Raw genomic sequence first — 17,016 nt, forward strand, 5'->3', positions numbered from 1 at the left:
CTAGGGAGCTAATTAGTCTATAGTTGATGTTTCTGATGTTTCTGCTCAGACCACTGAGGGATGCAAAATGTCTCCCAGGAGCATTTTTACCAGTAAAACTGCTCTTGCTCTGTTAATGTTGCTATTAGGAGTGACGCTCATATCAGGTGGGGATGAAAGCAGGTTTCGGTTTTTCGCTTAATTAACTGCCCCCAGCAGCCTCCCTTGTCCTGAGCATGTGTCCGTGCTGCAGGAGGAGGAGGCCCTGCTGTAAAACAGCCTCGTAGCAAAGCGGCCCCGGCGCTGGTGGCTAAGCAAGGGCACGGGGAAGGAGGCAGGGCTGAGCACTGGCGCACTTGGGACACCCTGACAAAGACCCTGGCACAACGTGGAAGTCCCCTCTTACCATAGTTTCTAAACTAGCCCCCTTTCCAAAGTTTCTAAACCCAACCCGCCCTGAGCCCAGCGGTGACGGGTTGGCCCATGGAGCCCTGTGCCCACCCTGCCTGGCAGCAGAGGCACCTCGGAAATAGTGGCTCAGAGGGTTTCCTTCCTCCAAATCTTTTTAAGGAAGTAAATGAGCTCTCTGTCCCTTGCAGCAGTGCTCTGGGGGCACGACGTTATGTTGTCAGATGCCAGAAGCAAAACAGCGTCTGCCTGACATTTTCTTCATCATAAACTGTTCAGACAGTTGAAACATTTAGAAGCCTTAGATTTATTTACCCCTCCTTGAGCTAAGCAAAGAAGGGGAAAAAATACTCTGTTCCAGCCACTAAATAATTTGCATCAGAGCATTTTGAGGCTGGCTCTCACTGCTGGCTGCAGGCATGGCACTGCCACAGAGTATTTTATCACTGTCCAGCTTGAAAGCAATATTTTTGGTCGCTGTCCAAGGAGAAAAGAGCCGCGCTTTGCTGTTGCACTTTTCTTTCTTCATACCCGGGGCTGGTGTCCGCCTCGGAAGCGGAGCAGTGACCTGGCCAGGGATGCTCCGAGGCTCTGGAGGTGACACCGGGATTAGGAAACAGCTTTGCTGGCAGCTCAGCCTGTTCCACGGTGAGGGTTGGCAAGAGAAAAGATGCATTTGGGGGGATGTTTATCCCCTCAGCTGGCTGGGGCAGTGCCGTGAGCTGCCGTGTCGCCCGCGGGGTGGAAAAGCAGGACGCGGTGACGGGGATCTCGCTCTGCCGCGCGCTGGCGTCGCCCTCCCGGACTAGAGTCGTGTTGGGTCTCGTGCAAGCGCTGCCCTTCCAGACACCCGGGCTCATTCGCACTAAGAGCAGGGGCTTTTCCACTCCTTTCGCTCTCCACGGCCAGTTTCCCTCTCCCAGTCTCCAGCCGTAGGTCGAAGGCCTGGCCCCAGCTCCCGGGGGATGCAGAGCTAGCAAGAAGAGATCATTTTTATCAGCCGTCAGCATAAATCAGCAGTTGTACGTACACCATGCTCTTGTTTGCACAGCCTGGCGGTGGGGTCACACCGTCGCTGCCAGTGTCCCTTTAACAGCATAAAACTTGCACCCACCCTAGGGTCTCGGCAATAAATAAATAAAAATCCGTTTCCTCGCAAGCAAGCAGCGCTCTGATCTGCTCTTGGTTTATTTGCAGGCCTCATTAATATAACATCAGTGCAACAAACAGCTGGGGGGGGCGGTGTCAGGCTCAATCAGGGGGCTGCTCTGCTGACATAGCGGCTCCGTCCCCACGGATGGAACCGTCGGATGCGGCATGGAGGGATCCCGCCGGGATGACGGTGCGTGTGTGCCGGGGCCCGCCGCGCTTCCAGGGAGATGGAAGAGCTGAGGAGACAGGGCTGGAGTCGAGGGGAGCGGATGGTGCCGCCGGCCTGGGCGTCCCCGAGGAGGCTGCACCCACGGTGCATCCGTGTCCTGTGGGTGACACAGGGGCAGAGTGCCAGGGTGAGCAGGCCTGTCCCGTGTCACCGTGTCCGTGTCACCCGTGTCTGCATCCTCTGTTTTGATAGTGCTTTCCTCTGAGGCTGAAAACCCCTGTACCAAGCACATCAGTGCCGGTTGCATCACCTGAGTAACTTGAGTAACACAACAAGCACTTTTTAGAGCCGATAGGAAACAAGTCCAATTTGGGGGAGAAAATGTTTCTTCCTACTCCTTTTTGTCCCAGTGCTGCGGTCTGCACAGATCCTGCTCAGTGTGGCCAGGTTATGGACCAGGACAGCAGCAGCAGCCGCGGGCTGGGTCTGCCGGGAACGCCGTAAATCCAGGGCCTTGTGCATCCCTGCGGAAAGCCCGGCGAGGTCCAGCGGCCGGCGGTGCCGAGCGGAGCGGCCGGGCGCCCTGGGCTCGCCGCGCTCGCCGCCGCTGGACCTTGAAGACTTTCCTTCTTTCTGGGATTTGGGCTGAATCTCCCCAGCTGTAATTAATTGCATGCATCTGCTCTAACCCTGGGGCTGCTTTATGGCACAGTTACTTCAAAACTGTTCAATTAGCGGCCATGAAAATCTAGGTCGAGCGGAGCTCCGTGTTGGGGATTTTCCAGGTCAGGACATTCGGAAAATACCGAGTCAGCTCGGCTGGGCCGGGCCGCGCGCGCCACGGTCACGACGTGGCAGACGTGCGGGGGCACAGAAGCGCTCAGCGATGAACCTGCAAGTGCCACAGCAAAGGCACTTGAACGGGCTCCAGAGCCACCAAGGACGGTGGTGGCCATGTGGCTCGTGCTCTGCTGAGGTCGGGTGGCTTCCGATGGTAAAGGAAGGCGATGCTGTCCTCAGCGCAGGAGGGACCGTGCAGCTTCAGGGCACCCGCTCGCCCTCCGGCATCACCCCGTGCACAGCAAGGAGGATTTGTCCCTTGGGTCCCCACGGGCTCCGGGGTAGGGAGAAGCGCGAGCCCCGCGCTTGTGCAGAGGCCAAACCTTCCTCCGCGGCCTGACCCGTGTCCCCTTCCCCTCCGCAGATCCTGACGGTGTCGGGCCCCCCGGAAGGCGGCACCCGGGTGACCATCCGCGGCGTGAACCTGGGCCTGGACTTCTCCGAGATCGCCCACAACGTGCAGGTGGCCGGGGTGCCGTGCGCGCCGCTGCCCGAGCGCTACGTCGTCGCCGAACAGTGAGTGCTCCCGGCACGGCCCGCGCGGAGCCCCGTGGCTCCCGGCCCTTGGCGCGCCGCCCGCGCCGCCTCCGGCCCCGCCATTTGTTAGGCGCGAGGCGCTGACAGCGCTTTAATCCAAACAGGCCTCCACCAGAGCCACTTCATTTATTTCACTAACAAAAATGTCAACTGAAAATTAGAAAACAGGCGTGCAGCAGAGGAAAACGAACGAGCCTCGCAGAGCAGCACGCGTTGCTGCTGCTGCTGCTGCTGCTGCTTTGGGGGTTTCCCCCAGTTCAGCCGATGTCCCAGCGTGTGCAGGGAGCGTTGGGCTCCTCCATGCAGCCAGGGGCACTGGAAGCGGCTCAGACTCCACTTTGGGCCTCTCCTGCCCCATTCCCCGCAAGCAGAAGCTGGGAAGCACTTAGCGGTTGCAGGGCAAAGTGCAGAGCACTGTTGTTGTTATCACAGTAGTGGCCCCACGCAGCGCGCTAGGAGCACTGTGAGCGATAGTGGCTTGGGCTATTCGGCGGAGCAGTGTTTTGTTTTATTTTATTTTATTTTTCAAATGAAGGATGGAAGATTATAAAATTATCCCCCTTTGATGGTGCAAAGGCCTGATTTTTATAATCACGACTCTAATTACTGTTCTTGAGCTTTCAAAGTTTGTTAACATCATTAAAACATTTACCCTGGGCAGATAACAGCAAGCTTAGCATGAGAGCTGCCTTTTAAAGAAGGAGGCAGATGAAAGGCCCCTCTCAAGGGCTGTGTGGGCAGGCGGCGTTCCTGGGCTGGCAGCACTCGCCATATGCTGCAGCCTCCAGTCTATCAGCCAGCAATTAGGTTAATGTTGGTGAAAGGGCCACTTAGCCCTGCAATCAGCACCCCGCGGCTCTGCGCCTTGTAACGAGGTACCTGCTGGCGGGTTGGCTCCTGTGAGGAGTGGGGACCAGGTGTGACATGGTCCCTTGTGCCACGGCCCCTGTCACAGCCCGTGCTGCAGAGATGGGGAGCGACTGTCCCGGTGCTGCTGCCACCTTCCCAGCGCAGAGGGACCGGAGCAGCCGGGAGGGAGCGGAGCAGGGCCGGGGCTGGCGGAGGGTCCGGGATGTCCCCGGGCCGGGTGTCCCTAGCGAGGGACCCTGCGCGCCCGGCCCGCTCCGTCTCCCCTCTCCGGTCTAACTGGTGAGCTGTTCGTTAATGAACTCATCAGTTACTCTGAGGACTCCGCACTCCCTTTGCTACTGGCTAATATATTGCCATTAATGCTCTGCTTTGCTCTGGAGTTTACAGCGTGTAATAATTATGTCTAATTTTGATTTTTTTTTCCCTGAAATCACTACACGGGGTAAAAATAGACTCAGTAATTAACTTCTTCCAAAGGGGAGAGGGGCAGGTATGAAAGCGGAAGCAGCAGGCGCCCCTCGGCGCGGGGGCTCACGCGGGGTCTCCCGTTGCAGGATCGTGTGCGAGATGGGGCAGGCGCTGCCCGGGGTCAGCTCCGGCCCCGCGCTCCTCTGCATCGGCGAGTGCAAGCCCGAGTTCACGGCCAGGTCCGCGCAGCACTACGTGTTCGTGGTGAGTTCCCTCGCCCCAGCAAGGGACCCTGACATTTTTATTTTAATTTTTTCCCTGCCCGAGGATGCCAATTCACTGTAGGTTTTATCTGTCTGCTTAATGAAGGGTTGGTGGATTTCCATCGCTCGAGTGATTGTCACTTCCTTCTGTTATTTAATTAGCAGCCTTTTGATTCATAAACTTAAAAGCCACAGCTGGAGTTTTTCGTATCTCCGGTTTTGCCTAAACAGGGCACTTCATCCAGGCACATTGATTTTGTGCTTAGTGGAATCTGTGTATGCAGGGGAATGCCAGCACTTACCAATTGTTCGCAATTTGTAAACTAATTGAGAGATAAATCAGGCTGGCCCCGCTGTCCCCACCGCGCGCTAAGCACCACCGTCCCCTGGGATTTCAGCTTTGCAGCTGCATCGCAGCGGTGCAGAATAACAGGGTGCCGGAGGCTGGGGCAGCGTCCGAGCTCCAGAGCACCGCTGGGCACAGTGGCAGTGGGGACAGTCCTCTGCTGTCCCTCACAGCTCCTGTTCGAGGAACCTCTGCTCTGGTTAGAGCTCCCAGGTGCAAGTTTTAACCCTTGGCTCTTGGGCTGTGGAGATTTCATTCTCCGTTCCAGAGTATTCTGTTATACCCGAAGAAATTAATATTCCAGTCCCCTTCTCACAGGTGAGTGAAATGGGTGTCCTGGCTGAGACCTGGCAAGGCACCTGGTTCCCACCGTCATGCAGGCCACGTTCTGGCCAACTGCTCGGCTAGTCTGAGCGTCTCCTTCACCAGGTTTGCCACTACTTGCAGATTCTCCTGCTGCACAAAAGAGGAAGCTCCATGGTTTGTGTTAAATAACAGGCAGGACCCACTGGAAGGTGGTTGTGGAGATGCATCTTGGAGTAGCACCGTGCAGCAACCTGCCAAACGTGTGCTGAGCATTACCATTTTCTGCAATGTTGCTCCTTGTTTTCAACACTTATCCTTATTGTCATTCCTTTTTCTCAGGCATCTGAAACTTCTAGTAGATCACTTCCCTTTTTTATTTGGCCTCTATTTTTCTCTTTGGCACCACCACAAATTCCATTAGAGCTGGTTTATGCCATTAAAGTAGGTAGTGAAATTGATTGGTACCTTAAAGCGGAGCTGGGCTGTGACCCTGGGAGGGTTCATGCCTTGGTGAGCTCATCTGCTGCCTGACACCGCGCAGGATCTATGCTGTCACCTTAATTACACCCGCTTTATCCAGAGAGGTGGAACCTTGGAGCTACTTCAGCTCTGTAAATCTGTCATAATTATCACCAAATGATGAGCTGAAGATGGCAAAGTCTTTTTTAGCAGTCGTGTCCTCACCCTGCATGGGCCACGTCCCAGCCAGGGGGGTTTTGCAGGTCCCAGCAAGGACCCCCAGCTCTCCTCCCTTTCATTGTTTACAAGCAAGGCTGATTGGGCTTTCAGCCCCAGTTTCTGGTTTTGGCCATGCCGTGGCTTTCCCAGAGCTGTAGTGCTTGGACGCGGTGTGTAGCTGCTCCCTGCGCTGAGTTTCTTCTCTTCTCTCCCAAGAATCCAGCCGTCAGCTTTCTGCATCCCAGCCGCGGCCCCGAGTCGGGAGGCACCATGGTGACCATCACGGGCCACTACCTGGGCGCAGGCAGCCACGTGTCCGTGTCCCTGGGGAACCAGACCTGCGAGTTCCACGGGTAAGAGGGGCCGCGTGCCCGGGGCCTGGGGCTGATCCCTGCACTTGGAATGGGAGTCCGGCTGTTCTGGAGTGCAAGCACCACGTGAACACGCATCTCCATTGCTGCGATAAAGCTGCAGCCACCCAGTCTTTGCTATGGCTGAACATTCAGCCCCAGCAAAAGCTCATTTAGGAATCCCTGAAAGCTCCCATTTTGACATTTTTTTGCTTTAAGTCATCTCCTCTCTTGCGGTGATTGAACCTTGCCTGACAAGGAGTTGATTGCATCTATATTAATGCTGTCCTTTATTTCATTTTAATGCACTATAATTTTGACTGTTCCAAAAATCTCAGACAAGTATTGCTGCAATTGTAAAATCTTTATGCTAGTCATGGAGCCTGCCCTCGAGACCAGATGTGATCTGAGGAAAATGAAACATTTACGGGAAGAGCCCGCTGACTCCTGGCTGCGAGGAGCTGCTCTCCTCGTGGTCAGCAGCTGCTGTTGCCTTTGGTGCAGGGGTGCAGGTGTCTCGTGAGGCAGCGTGAGCTCAGGGTGGGCTTGGAGCGTCGGACAGAGCACGGCTCCCCACGGCGGCTGCCGAGGAGCTTAAACCGCCGTGCGTCTCCCCTGGGACTTCCACAGCAAATTTGCTTTTGGTGCAGCAGGGTAAACACAGAGCTGGTATTTGCAGGGTTTAACCATTCGAGGACCTAGAGGAAGCTCTGTGCGGTGTGCGTGGTGCGCGTCGCTCGCGCATGCTGCGTGTGCTGCCGTAGCAGCGCGTGGCACCCCGATGCGCTGGGGTCTCGGGCTCCACGCTGCAGCGCGTGCCCCAGTGTGCAGCACGGTTTGGCACCAAGCGAGCTGTGCCGGCCCATCCCGAGCACCGCGGGGCTGGCCCGGGACTTGACCTTCGTAGCCCTTGCCGTGGGACCAGATAAACCCAGAGCGTGATAGAGAGGCTGGTGAAGATACTGAATATCAGCAATTACTTCTCCCATCAGCCTCAGAATAGCTAAAACGGCTAAAACTTGATTCCCTTTTTATGGTGTAGCTGGGAAGGGGTGGATTATGAAAAGCCTGTTAATAAAGAGAAAGGATTTAATGGACTTCCTCGGCTCTCCGGCTGTATCTCTAGTGTCTGGCTGTAGAGCTGACAGAACAGGAGGTGAAGAAGATTTGATATGGTGATTACTCCTGTTGCTTCCTTTATATGTCCTTGTCTGTGGCTGATGTCCTCTCCAGAGCCCTCTGCACTCAGGAGCCCTCGAAAGGCCCCGGGAGCTGCAGATGGCCAAGGCAGCTGGTGGCCCCATTTGGGGGCCAAGGTAGCTTTGCTCCCCTGTAGACCTGGGCTTCCCACACTGGATCCCGTGGATGGGAGGGATCTGCTGCTGGCAGCTTGGGCAGACACGGAGCATCGCGCTGCTCCCGGGTCCCAGCCTGGCTCTCCAGACACCGGGCACTGTACTCGCCTCTCCCGTATCCCGTTTCCCCGTCTCGGGACGAGGAGGATGATTCGGACTTGCCCGCAGTGCTGCAGGGGTGCCGAGTGTTATAACTGATTTGTTGATGTTTCCACTGCATCCGAAGCACAGATGCCTGGTTGCATGCTCAGATGTGCGCAGGTAACTGCTACCATCAGTGGAAACTGCTTACAAGCCTGCCCGGGGGCAGAATTATTCCTCTAATGTAATTCTTAAATATATTATTATATTTGAGCAACCTGGAGATGGTGACCTGCAAAGCTGAGAATGCTTTCGAGTCCTCTCAGTGTCCTAATTACGGCAGGCAAGCAGCAACTTAAACAAAACCAGTGGCAGTGCGGGGACGGCAGCGTCGCTCGGGGGGTCCCGCTGCGCTCGTCGCAGTGCCCGGGCTGTCCGAGGCAACGAGCCCCGCGTGTTCTGCAGGCCGTGGGGGGGCCTGGTTACATGAAGCGGCTCCTGATGAGATTCACTCTAATTACAGCTTCCCCTGCGCTCTGTCGCTGTTCGGAGGAGTGGGCACATTCACCATGACGACACAGTAATAGCGCAGAAAGCTAATTAACTGCTGGCAGGGAGCTCTGCCGGCAGCCCGGCGGCGCGGGGCCTCTCGCGTGCTGCAGCGCGGGGCCGGCGAGGCCCGGGGAGGCCGGCAATACCCCTGGAGGCCAGTGATGCTCTGGGATCTGCCACGGGCAGACAGGGAGCTCCGGCAGCCTCTGAGGAGGGCAGGGAGGAAGGGAAGACTGGACACACGTGGGTGCCAGCGCTGGGTGAGGGCACCGGCACGGCAGGGCGATGTTGGAGACCTGCCTGTTGTCTCCCCAGCGTTGGCAGAAGAGAAGCCAGGAACCCACTAAACCGTGGAAGCCATGGGGCTTTTCCCCCCGGAGTGAGGGCAGGGATGCAGGTTTGGGCAAGAGTTTGGCTTTGGAGGGAGCTTCTGCCTCCAGCATTGGAAGCAACCAGCGCTCATGCCCACCGGGCAGGAGGCAGCAGGTTCAGAGGGATGCAGGAGGCTGCAGTTTGGCCCAGGGAGCCATTTCGGGGAGCCTGGGTTCCTTTGGGTAGGCAGGAGGAGCCTGCGCTCCCCTCTCGTGTGGACCAAGCTCCCGTCTCCGGAGTCTGAGACGTGGGTGACGGAGCACACGGCCCGGCTCGCCCCGGGCTGCTGCTGCTGACGCTGTCCTGCCTCTCTGTTGCACAGGAGATCCGCGAGCGAGATCGTGTGCGTGGCGGCCCCGTCCGCGCACGGCCTGGGCTCCGTTCACGTCTCCGTGAGTGTCGACCGGGCTCAGCTCGAGAGGACCCTGCTCTTTGAGTACATCGACGATCCCAAAGTGCAGCACATCGAGCCCGAGTGGAGCATCGCCAGGTAAGGCCGGGCTCGAACTAGAGCTCCTCTTGCAACACCACGTCTGCTGCAGTCCTGTCCCTCGGGATGGCCTCAGTGAGGACAAGAGAGGGTCTGTCCCGAAATGCGTAACTCGCCCAGGGTCCACGATTTGTCACTGCTGGACTGCATGCACATTTACAGGGATGGAAAATCAGGTCCAGAATTATTAAAGTGGTTGTAATTACGAAGGCAGTTAGAGCAGTAGCAGTCTGCACTGAGGTTTTGGGAGTGCCAATAAAGCCCCACGATGGCTTCCATCTGCTGAAGAAGTGCGCAATTGCTCATTAAAGGCTCCTTCTTATAGTTCTGGAATAAAACAAAAACAGAAACCACCAGGAAAGGAACAAGCTGATGCTAATCAAAATGTGCTGCTTATCCAAGATTCACTGCTAAGGACAGGGTGGCAGGCACTGTCACAGCGCTGTGACACAGGCAGCGCTAAAAACTCTGGGCCGGATTCATCATCCCTGCTGTTACTTCAAGGGCTGTGCTTGTAAGGGATGCAATGCAGCTATTCACTTCACTTCCAATTATTTTTTAAAATCGACCATGAAAGAAGTGTGTGACTCTCTGCAGGCTCAAAGACATTTCTGCTTTGAGCCCAAATTCAAACTCACTTTATGTTTTGGGCAGGATGGGTTTGATGGGCTGTCAGAGCTGCTAGCAGCAGCGATGTGGAAGCAGCAGCTGGGCTGTGTCGCGGAGGGGCCGGGGGTCTCGCTGGGTTTGGGGGAGGCATCTTCCTGCCACCAGCATCATCCATCGCCTCGCTCCTGCCACGCGCTAACCGGGCTCTCCCGCCTCCCCGCAGCGGCCACACGCCCCTGACCGTCACCGGCTCCAACCTGGACGTCATCCAGGAGCCCCGGATTCGCGTCAAGTACAACGGAAAGGAGTCTGTTAACGTAAGTGGCTGGTGTCACCGCCGGTGACAGCGGGTGTCTGCACCTGGGCAGAGCGGCCGCCTTGGCTGGCGCCTCCCACCCCCGTGTGTCACAACAGCCTCTAGAGGTGCTGAGCCCTGCGGTGACAAGCAGTGCTCCAAACACGGCACACCGAGGCTTGGCCAGTGCCAGCACTGCAGCCTCCCGCAGGCTGGGGACAAACCTGAGTGTCCCCTGCTCTCCTGTGCCCAGGAGCCTCTCCCCAGGTGCAGGTTACCTTAAACGCAGCTTTTGGGGTTTTCTTGGGAATCTCTCCCAGCTGCTCCTTGCTCTGCTTGGGGAAACACTGTGCTGATGCAGTGCCAGATGATGAGAACTACTTGCTAATTGCTTGCTAAATCTAATTTTCATTAAACTTGCTACTTTTTGAATTGTCAGAGTATTTAAACAAGAGCATCTCAGGCTCATAAAGGTCCTCTGGGTATTTAGGCTGCTGTCATTTATAATTGTCCCTGCAGTTTTGTTCTTTTGGTTTGTTTAACCAGATTGCTGTGAAGGGCTCTGGTTACAAAGCGGGGTGGGATATGCCCGCACATCCTAGCATCAAATTCACTTGCGCAGGGCAGACGGATGCAGCAGCATGTGCCAGCAAGTCTGGCTCCCGGCTTGCCCTAGTGCAGAGGGTGCACAGGGAAAGTTATTTCCCTTCTCCTGCACAGGAGCAGGTGGTTTCATCTGACCTGGACCTCAAGTCAAACAAATTTGTCCTGTTCTTTCGATTACCCCCGTGCCAGAACCCTGAGGAGCTGCTGAGTGCTCGTGGCTCCCAGCACAACCCCGTGCCCGGCTCCGTGCTCCGCTCGGCCGGCTGCAGCGGGGTGGAAGGAGCGAACGTGTCCGCCTCCATCACGGCTGCCCTGCCCTTCCCCTTGGAGTGCTGCTGGTCTTAAAAGCCTGGAGTTGGGCACTGGAGACCCAGCGGGTCAGGAGGCCGCTGTGTTTTACTAGTCCCTCTTTAGCTGCCTGTCTATAAATAACCCTCTCGCGGCAGCGCTGGGACCGACTGGGCAGGGAAGGAGGAGACGAACCAGGGTCAGTAACAAGTTTTAGGGTTGATCTGAGTCTTGTTGCAATGCCAGCTCCTTCCTTTCTCTGTGAAAACATTGTGTTTGTTCAGTCCAGGAGCAGGAAACTGAAATGCATTAAATGCCATTCTCACCTAAGCAGGTACTAACTGATGTTCTTGCATGTTACAAACCAGAATTCTACCTCTGCTTTACTTGGAATTTATTTTGACCAGGTAAACTGAAAAATGCTGTTTCTATGCCATGAATTTACTGACTAAGTCCATATTATCTTGGAAAGTGCAAATCACTTAGAGCCTTTTTCCTACTCCTTTTTTCTCCCGTCTCTGAAACTTGTTTTCATCCAAGCTTTTTTGTAAAAAGACATCCAGTTTTGATGTAGCAGTTGCAGTTACAGTGTTACAAAAATAATTCCTGAGACACAAAATTGAGTGAAATTACATCTTCCACTTATGGAGGGAAGCCAAACGGTTGGTCTCTTGCTGCATTATAAGGCAAGAGTCTAATAAATCAGCAAGCTCTCTGCTTCCAGGGGCTATAGGAGCTGTGGATATCCTCAGCCCAGCAGGAGATGACCTTCGTGTTACCTCCCGTCCTTGATTGTTAGATGATCATTCCTCTTTCTCAGTGGTATTAGAGAATTGCCTCTAATCACCAATTTGTAGCAGAGGCCAGATATTCATTATAGGTCTGTTTCAAAGCTGGCGTTGCCCAAGAGAATGCAACTGGAAAGGAAAATAAGAAAAAAAGACTAAGTGACCTAGTCTGTAATCCTTTAGCTCCTTTAAAACACTTTTCATTTTGGAGCTCTCCCTCCATCTCTTCTGTGGTGCTTTTGTGCTGGAGAGGAAGCAGATGTTCCCCAACTCTGACAGTAATGGTTCAAGCTTAGATTAATTATTTCCAGATAAACAGCAATCCCCTGGACTTTTCAGGGAGCATTAAGGAATTGGAACATCATTGTCCAAGCCAGAATTTAACAGCGCATTGGAATAAGGTTTTCTCTGCCTTCTCTCTATAATTTTTAAAATCTGTCCTCAAGATGTGGAGCAGCGGGCAGGGTTGGGACGTCAGTTCTCTGCTCCTGCTCTGCCCGTAGCTCAGCCCGTGCAGGACATAACCCAGGGCAGAGCTGGGGAGATGCTGTGTGTGCCTGGGTGCTGGGGCATCGCTCGGGTCGGCGTCCCCGCTGGCCAGGGCACTGCGCGGCCGCGCTCACGCCACGGCCTCCCCGCAGGTCTGCAAGGTGCTCAACGCCACCACGCTCACGTGCCTGGCGCCCGCCCTCACCGCCGAGTACCGGCCCGGCCTGGATGCCGTCGAGCGCCCGGACGAGTTCGGTTTCATCTTCAACAACGTGCAGGCTCTGCTGGTTTACAACGACACCAAGTTCATATACTACCCAAACCCGACGTTTGAGCTCCTGAGCCCCACTGGCATCCTGGAGCAGAAACCCGGCTCGCCCATCATCCTCAAGGTGAGGCTGCCTCGCACGTAGCACCCGAGCTGTAGCGTTGAGCTGGCTTGAGCTCAGCAGAACAACCAGGGCTTTGCTGGCTCACGTCTGTACAGCTGCATATCTCCTACAGCTCTAGCAGCTGTGTAAGATAAAAATCATGTCCTGTTCTCTGTAGTTATCTACTAGATCTACAGTTATGTCAGCAAAGCTTTTACAGCCCCTCTTGCAATGGCCAGGCAAAATTCATAGCTCCGGGAGGGACCAGATCTGCTTTGGGAGATGCAGAAAGCGACGTGTGATGGAGAAGCTCCGTACAGCTCCGCGAAGGGCGGCAGGGCCCTTCTTGTGTCCACACTGTTGGTGAGAGGGAAGAGTGGGGAAATTGGCTGCATCTCTTCAGTCTTCTCTATCTCTGTTATTAGGGCAAAAACCTGTGCCCGCCGGCTCCAGGGGGAGCGAAGCTGAACTACACCGTGCTCATCGGCGAGACGCCCTGTGCTGTCACCGTGTCGGAGACGCAGCTGCTGTGCGAGCCTCCCAACCTCAGCGGGCAGCACAAAGTGATGGTGAGACACCCGCTCCTGCCTCTGCTCTCGGGCCCTTCATCCTCCTCTCTCTCTCCAAATCCGTGGGATATTTGAGCGCCATTTCTTATCCGGGTATCAGTAGGATTTCAGGTTCTTGTGATTCTCCAACTGGAAGCTTAAAACGTTGATTAGCATGAGGAAAAATCATATTACCTCCTTGGAGATGTGCCACCTACTAGCAGACCCTTCCAGAAGGGGTAAATATTTATGACAGTGACTTCACCAGACTCCATCTCTCCTTTGGCATTGCTCTTTCCTTCTCTGCGGATGGGTGAGACACTTCGCAGTACGCTGTGTTCTCCCTCCTGCACAGGGGAAGGGATTTTGGCAATCCTTGTAGCCAGGCACAATTTGCCAAGTAGCTAGAAAGAAGATTTTGCCTTTTTCTGAAGCAAAAAAAGCCAGGAACACCTGCCCCCTGGTTTGGCTGGACCAGCAGCCTCATTGAGGATCATGGCCCCTGTGCCCTTGCTTCCATGTGAGACTATGACTGAGCTTTATTTTCCTTTGAGTTCAGCCTCCAAATATACTCAAGTTATCACAACGGGATTCCTGTAAGGGCAGCGTGGCCGAGAGCTGCTGCCAGGGCCCTTGGTAGCCTCCGGCGGGTTTGTTCTTCAGCTTCCCCTTCCCTCCGCCTCTCCGCGCTGTGAAGAGGCTGTTTCCTGTCACTGGAGTTGGCACCGGGTTGCTAATGTCCGCAGTTTACAAAAGGGAGTTGAAGGCTTATAAAATGAAAGTCAAATGGAGCCATCAGATAATAAGAACAAAGCCGCGATAGTGAAGGGCTGACACATTTATCACGGCTGGAAGCCGCTCTGCGCTCGCGTACGCGGCGCCCGGCGGCTCTTGCAGACGGGCAGCACCGCAGCCGTCGCAGCTGATGTTTGCGGGTCCTCCCGAGGTGGCCGCCTGGCCGGGCCGTGCTCTCCTCGGGTCCCTGCAGGGGACGGGGACAGGGACGGGCCGGAGCTGCCGCTCACCTGCCCTCGCTCGCAGGTGCGCGTCGGCGGCGTCCTCTTCTCGCCCGGCTCGGTGAGCATCGTCTCGGACAGCCTGCTGACCCTGCCGGCCATCGTGAGCATCGCCGCCGGCGGCAGCCTGCTCCTCATCATCGTCATCATCGTGCTCATCGCCTACAAGCGCAAGTCCCGCGAGAACGACCTCACCCTCAAGAGGCTGCAGATGCAGATGGACAACCTGGAGTCGCGGGTGGCCCTGGAGTGCAAGGAGGGTGAGTGGGCGCTGCTGCTGCGCGCCGGGGCCTCCCTTCCAGGCCCCGAGCTGGAAGGTTTCGGGCATCCCGGGGAACGTGTTTTATCCAGTTGGAAGGGAGCCTGGCAAAGCAAAGCAAAGTAAATAGGAACTGCAAATTTCACAGTGTGACCTTGGTGCGCGCAGGTAGCTGTACTCAATTTGTTCAGCTGATTTTGAAAGGATAGCCTCAAAGTGTAGGGCAAGAAGTGAGACCTGTTCAGGAGAGACCCCGGCTTCTGTACGAACACAACCTGCCTGGGGACACAGCGACCTTGCCAAAGCCAGCAATGTTTTAGGATTCGGATAAGGAACACAAGCACACACCACTAGAGCTGTAATATCCCTGTTGATGGTATGTTATAAAAGGAAGAATAAACTCCTTCCTGACCCTGGCAGCAGGCGATTTCTGCACAAAGCATCAGATTTGATTATTTTGGCTGCTGTAGATAGAGAAGAAAAAGAAAGGAAAATATGGGAGACACCAAGGTAGGAAAATAGATCCTCATTTCTCTCTGCTGCCTTTAAAGGTGCTTTAGGTGTGTATACCCAGGTGTGAACTGCATACAAATTAATAAGCATCTTTTGTTCTCTGCATCTGTTGTTTGCAGCGCCTGCTCGCAGCTGCTGCATCGGGGTCTCCAAGCGTGAGGGCCCATCTAAGCGAGGTCACAGCTTGCTGAGCTGCTCCCTTGATGCTCTCGCTGATGTGCCCCCGAGGAGAGCAGGCGGCCTGCTTCCCCGAGCTCCCCGAGCTCCTCCTTGATTACATTTGATTGCTTTCTCGTTCTTTTCTTCCCAAATAGCTTTTGCAGAGCTGCAGACGGACATCAATGAATTAACCAGCGACCTGGATCGCTCGGGAATCCCGTATCTTGACTATCGGACGTATGCAATGAGGGTGCTTTTCCCAGGCATCGAGGACCATCCTGTGCTGCGGGAGCTGGAGGTAAAGAGCAGGGATGGTCCCTTGGGAAACCCACGCGAAACCCACTGAGCAGGGAAGCCCCTTGTCCCTGAATTTTATTAGAGGCCCTGGGAACTAGTAGAAAAATGAACCCAGAGCTCATGTGAGCCGGGCGTTTTATCGTCTAAGCACACTGCTTGCTTCCTCTTGGTTTCTTCCACACAGCTGCTGGTTTAGTTTTATTTTATTGGTTTTTATATTGCTATAGACCAGCAGTGAGGCACACCACATAAGTTATCCGTGTGCCTTTAAAGTCCTCCTTAATCACCTTAGGATGGAGGGAAAAGCTGCGTGCCTGGAGCATCCTCCTGCTGCTGTTTCACGGCGTGTCCACAGGAGGGCAAGCGCTTTGCCTCGGCAGGGCCCGCTGCTGGGCTCGCTGTGAGCAAGCGTTTTAATTGCCCTCTCTGGTTTTTCTTCAGTATGTGCATAAAAATCCCTGTGCTTCAGCCAGCTGCAGCTTCGTTTAGGTGGTGAATTAAGAGACTCCCTATAAATTGATTCCATCAAGGTTCTTCTGAACATAGAAGGCTTTACTGAAGGGTCAGAAGTGCCCAGTGGTTAATGCAGGTGCTCCGTAGCATTAATGCATTGAAGTAGATTCCTTTCCAAGAGGCCACCAACACAGAACCGCAACTGCTGGTGAAACTCATGCAGCTTCCCCTGAACCAGCCTCTCTCCTGGCCCCGTGTTCTCCAGCCCCACGTTGCATTCACAATTGCCAAATAAGCTGATCCTCTAACAAACAAATACAAATGCTTTTTTTTATTTGTTTTACTCATGAAAAACAGAATTGCAGAAGTGATAAATGTGTTGCCAATTACACAGTTGCTTAATTATGTAACGTTAGTAAAGCCAATACGTAAGTCTCCAAGATGTTTGTTAAAGAGTTGCTTAATGTAGTTCATCATTTTCACTCATAATGAATTACTTGAATCCAGAACTGGCTGAAAGCCTCAATTAATTTTTTACACTTGTCTCATAATAAAGCAATAGTCTAAATTAGTATTTAATTTACTTATAGGAGTGTCACTTTTTATGCAGAACAAGCAAAATTGTATGTCATTTATGAGGCCGTTAGCCTCAAAGCAGCAGCTTTATGGCATGCAGAGGGTGCAGTTTGGAGCAGTGATTAAGGCACCAAGTGCTGAAAATGCTTCGAATACAAAAAGCTGGTGTTTGCTGGGGCCCGAAACACGGCGTCTGCTCTCGCCCGCTGCAGGTCCAAGGCAACGGGCAGCAGCACGTGGAGAAGGCCTTGAAGCTCTTTGCGCAGCTGATCAACAACAAAGTGTTCCTGCTGACGTTCATCCGCACGCTGGAGCTGCAGCGCAGCTTCTCCATGCGCGACCGCGGCAACGTGGCCTCCCTCATCATGACGGGCCTCCAGGGCAGGCTCGAGTACGCCACCGACGTGCTCAAGCAGCTGCTGTCCGACCTCATCGAGAAGAACCTGGAGAACAAGAACCACCCCAAGCTGCTGCTGCGCAGGTAGGGCACGGCTGTGCGGGCAAGGGGTGGGCGAGCGGTGTCACCGCCCGGGCGCCGGGGACCTTCTCCCTGCAGCAGCGACCGTCAGTTATTCACGGTTATTTCCATCGTG

The 17,016-nt window shown here is 54.7% G+C and overlaps 1 protein-coding gene across 1 annotated transcript in view; it reads left to right on the plus strand.

Moving 5' to 3' along the window:
- Nucleotides 1-17,016, plus strand: part of LOC104568808 (plexin-A2-like) — an 87,910-nt gene that overhangs the window by 56,800 nt on the left and 14,094 nt on the right. The window contains exons 12-21 of the mRNA XM_088534696.1: nucleotides 2,913-3,064; nucleotides 4,510-4,627; nucleotides 6,173-6,309; nucleotides 8,989-9,156; nucleotides 9,989-10,082; nucleotides 12,384-12,623; nucleotides 13,028-13,171; nucleotides 14,192-14,426; nucleotides 15,253-15,395; nucleotides 16,636-16,904. Of these exons, the coding sequence (XP_088390822.1) occupies nucleotides 2,913-3,064; nucleotides 4,510-4,627; nucleotides 6,173-6,309; nucleotides 8,989-9,156; nucleotides 9,989-10,082; nucleotides 12,384-12,623; nucleotides 13,028-13,171; nucleotides 14,192-14,426; nucleotides 15,253-15,395; nucleotides 16,636-16,904 (1,700 nt within the window). The remainder of the gene's footprint in view (nucleotides 1-2,912; nucleotides 3,065-4,509; nucleotides 4,628-6,172; nucleotides 6,310-8,988; nucleotides 9,157-9,988; nucleotides 10,083-12,383; nucleotides 12,624-13,027; nucleotides 13,172-14,191; nucleotides 14,427-15,252; nucleotides 15,396-16,635; nucleotides 16,905-17,016) is intronic.

Source organism: Tinamus guttatus, unplaced genomic scaffold, assembly GCF_059628265.1.
Source record: "Tinamus guttatus ecotype Peru unplaced genomic scaffold, ASM5962826v1 Tinamus_guttatus_pri_ptg000589l, whole genome shotgun sequence".
Lineage (NCBI taxonomy): Eukaryota > Metazoa > Chordata > Aves > Tinamiformes > Tinamidae > Tinamus > Tinamus guttatus.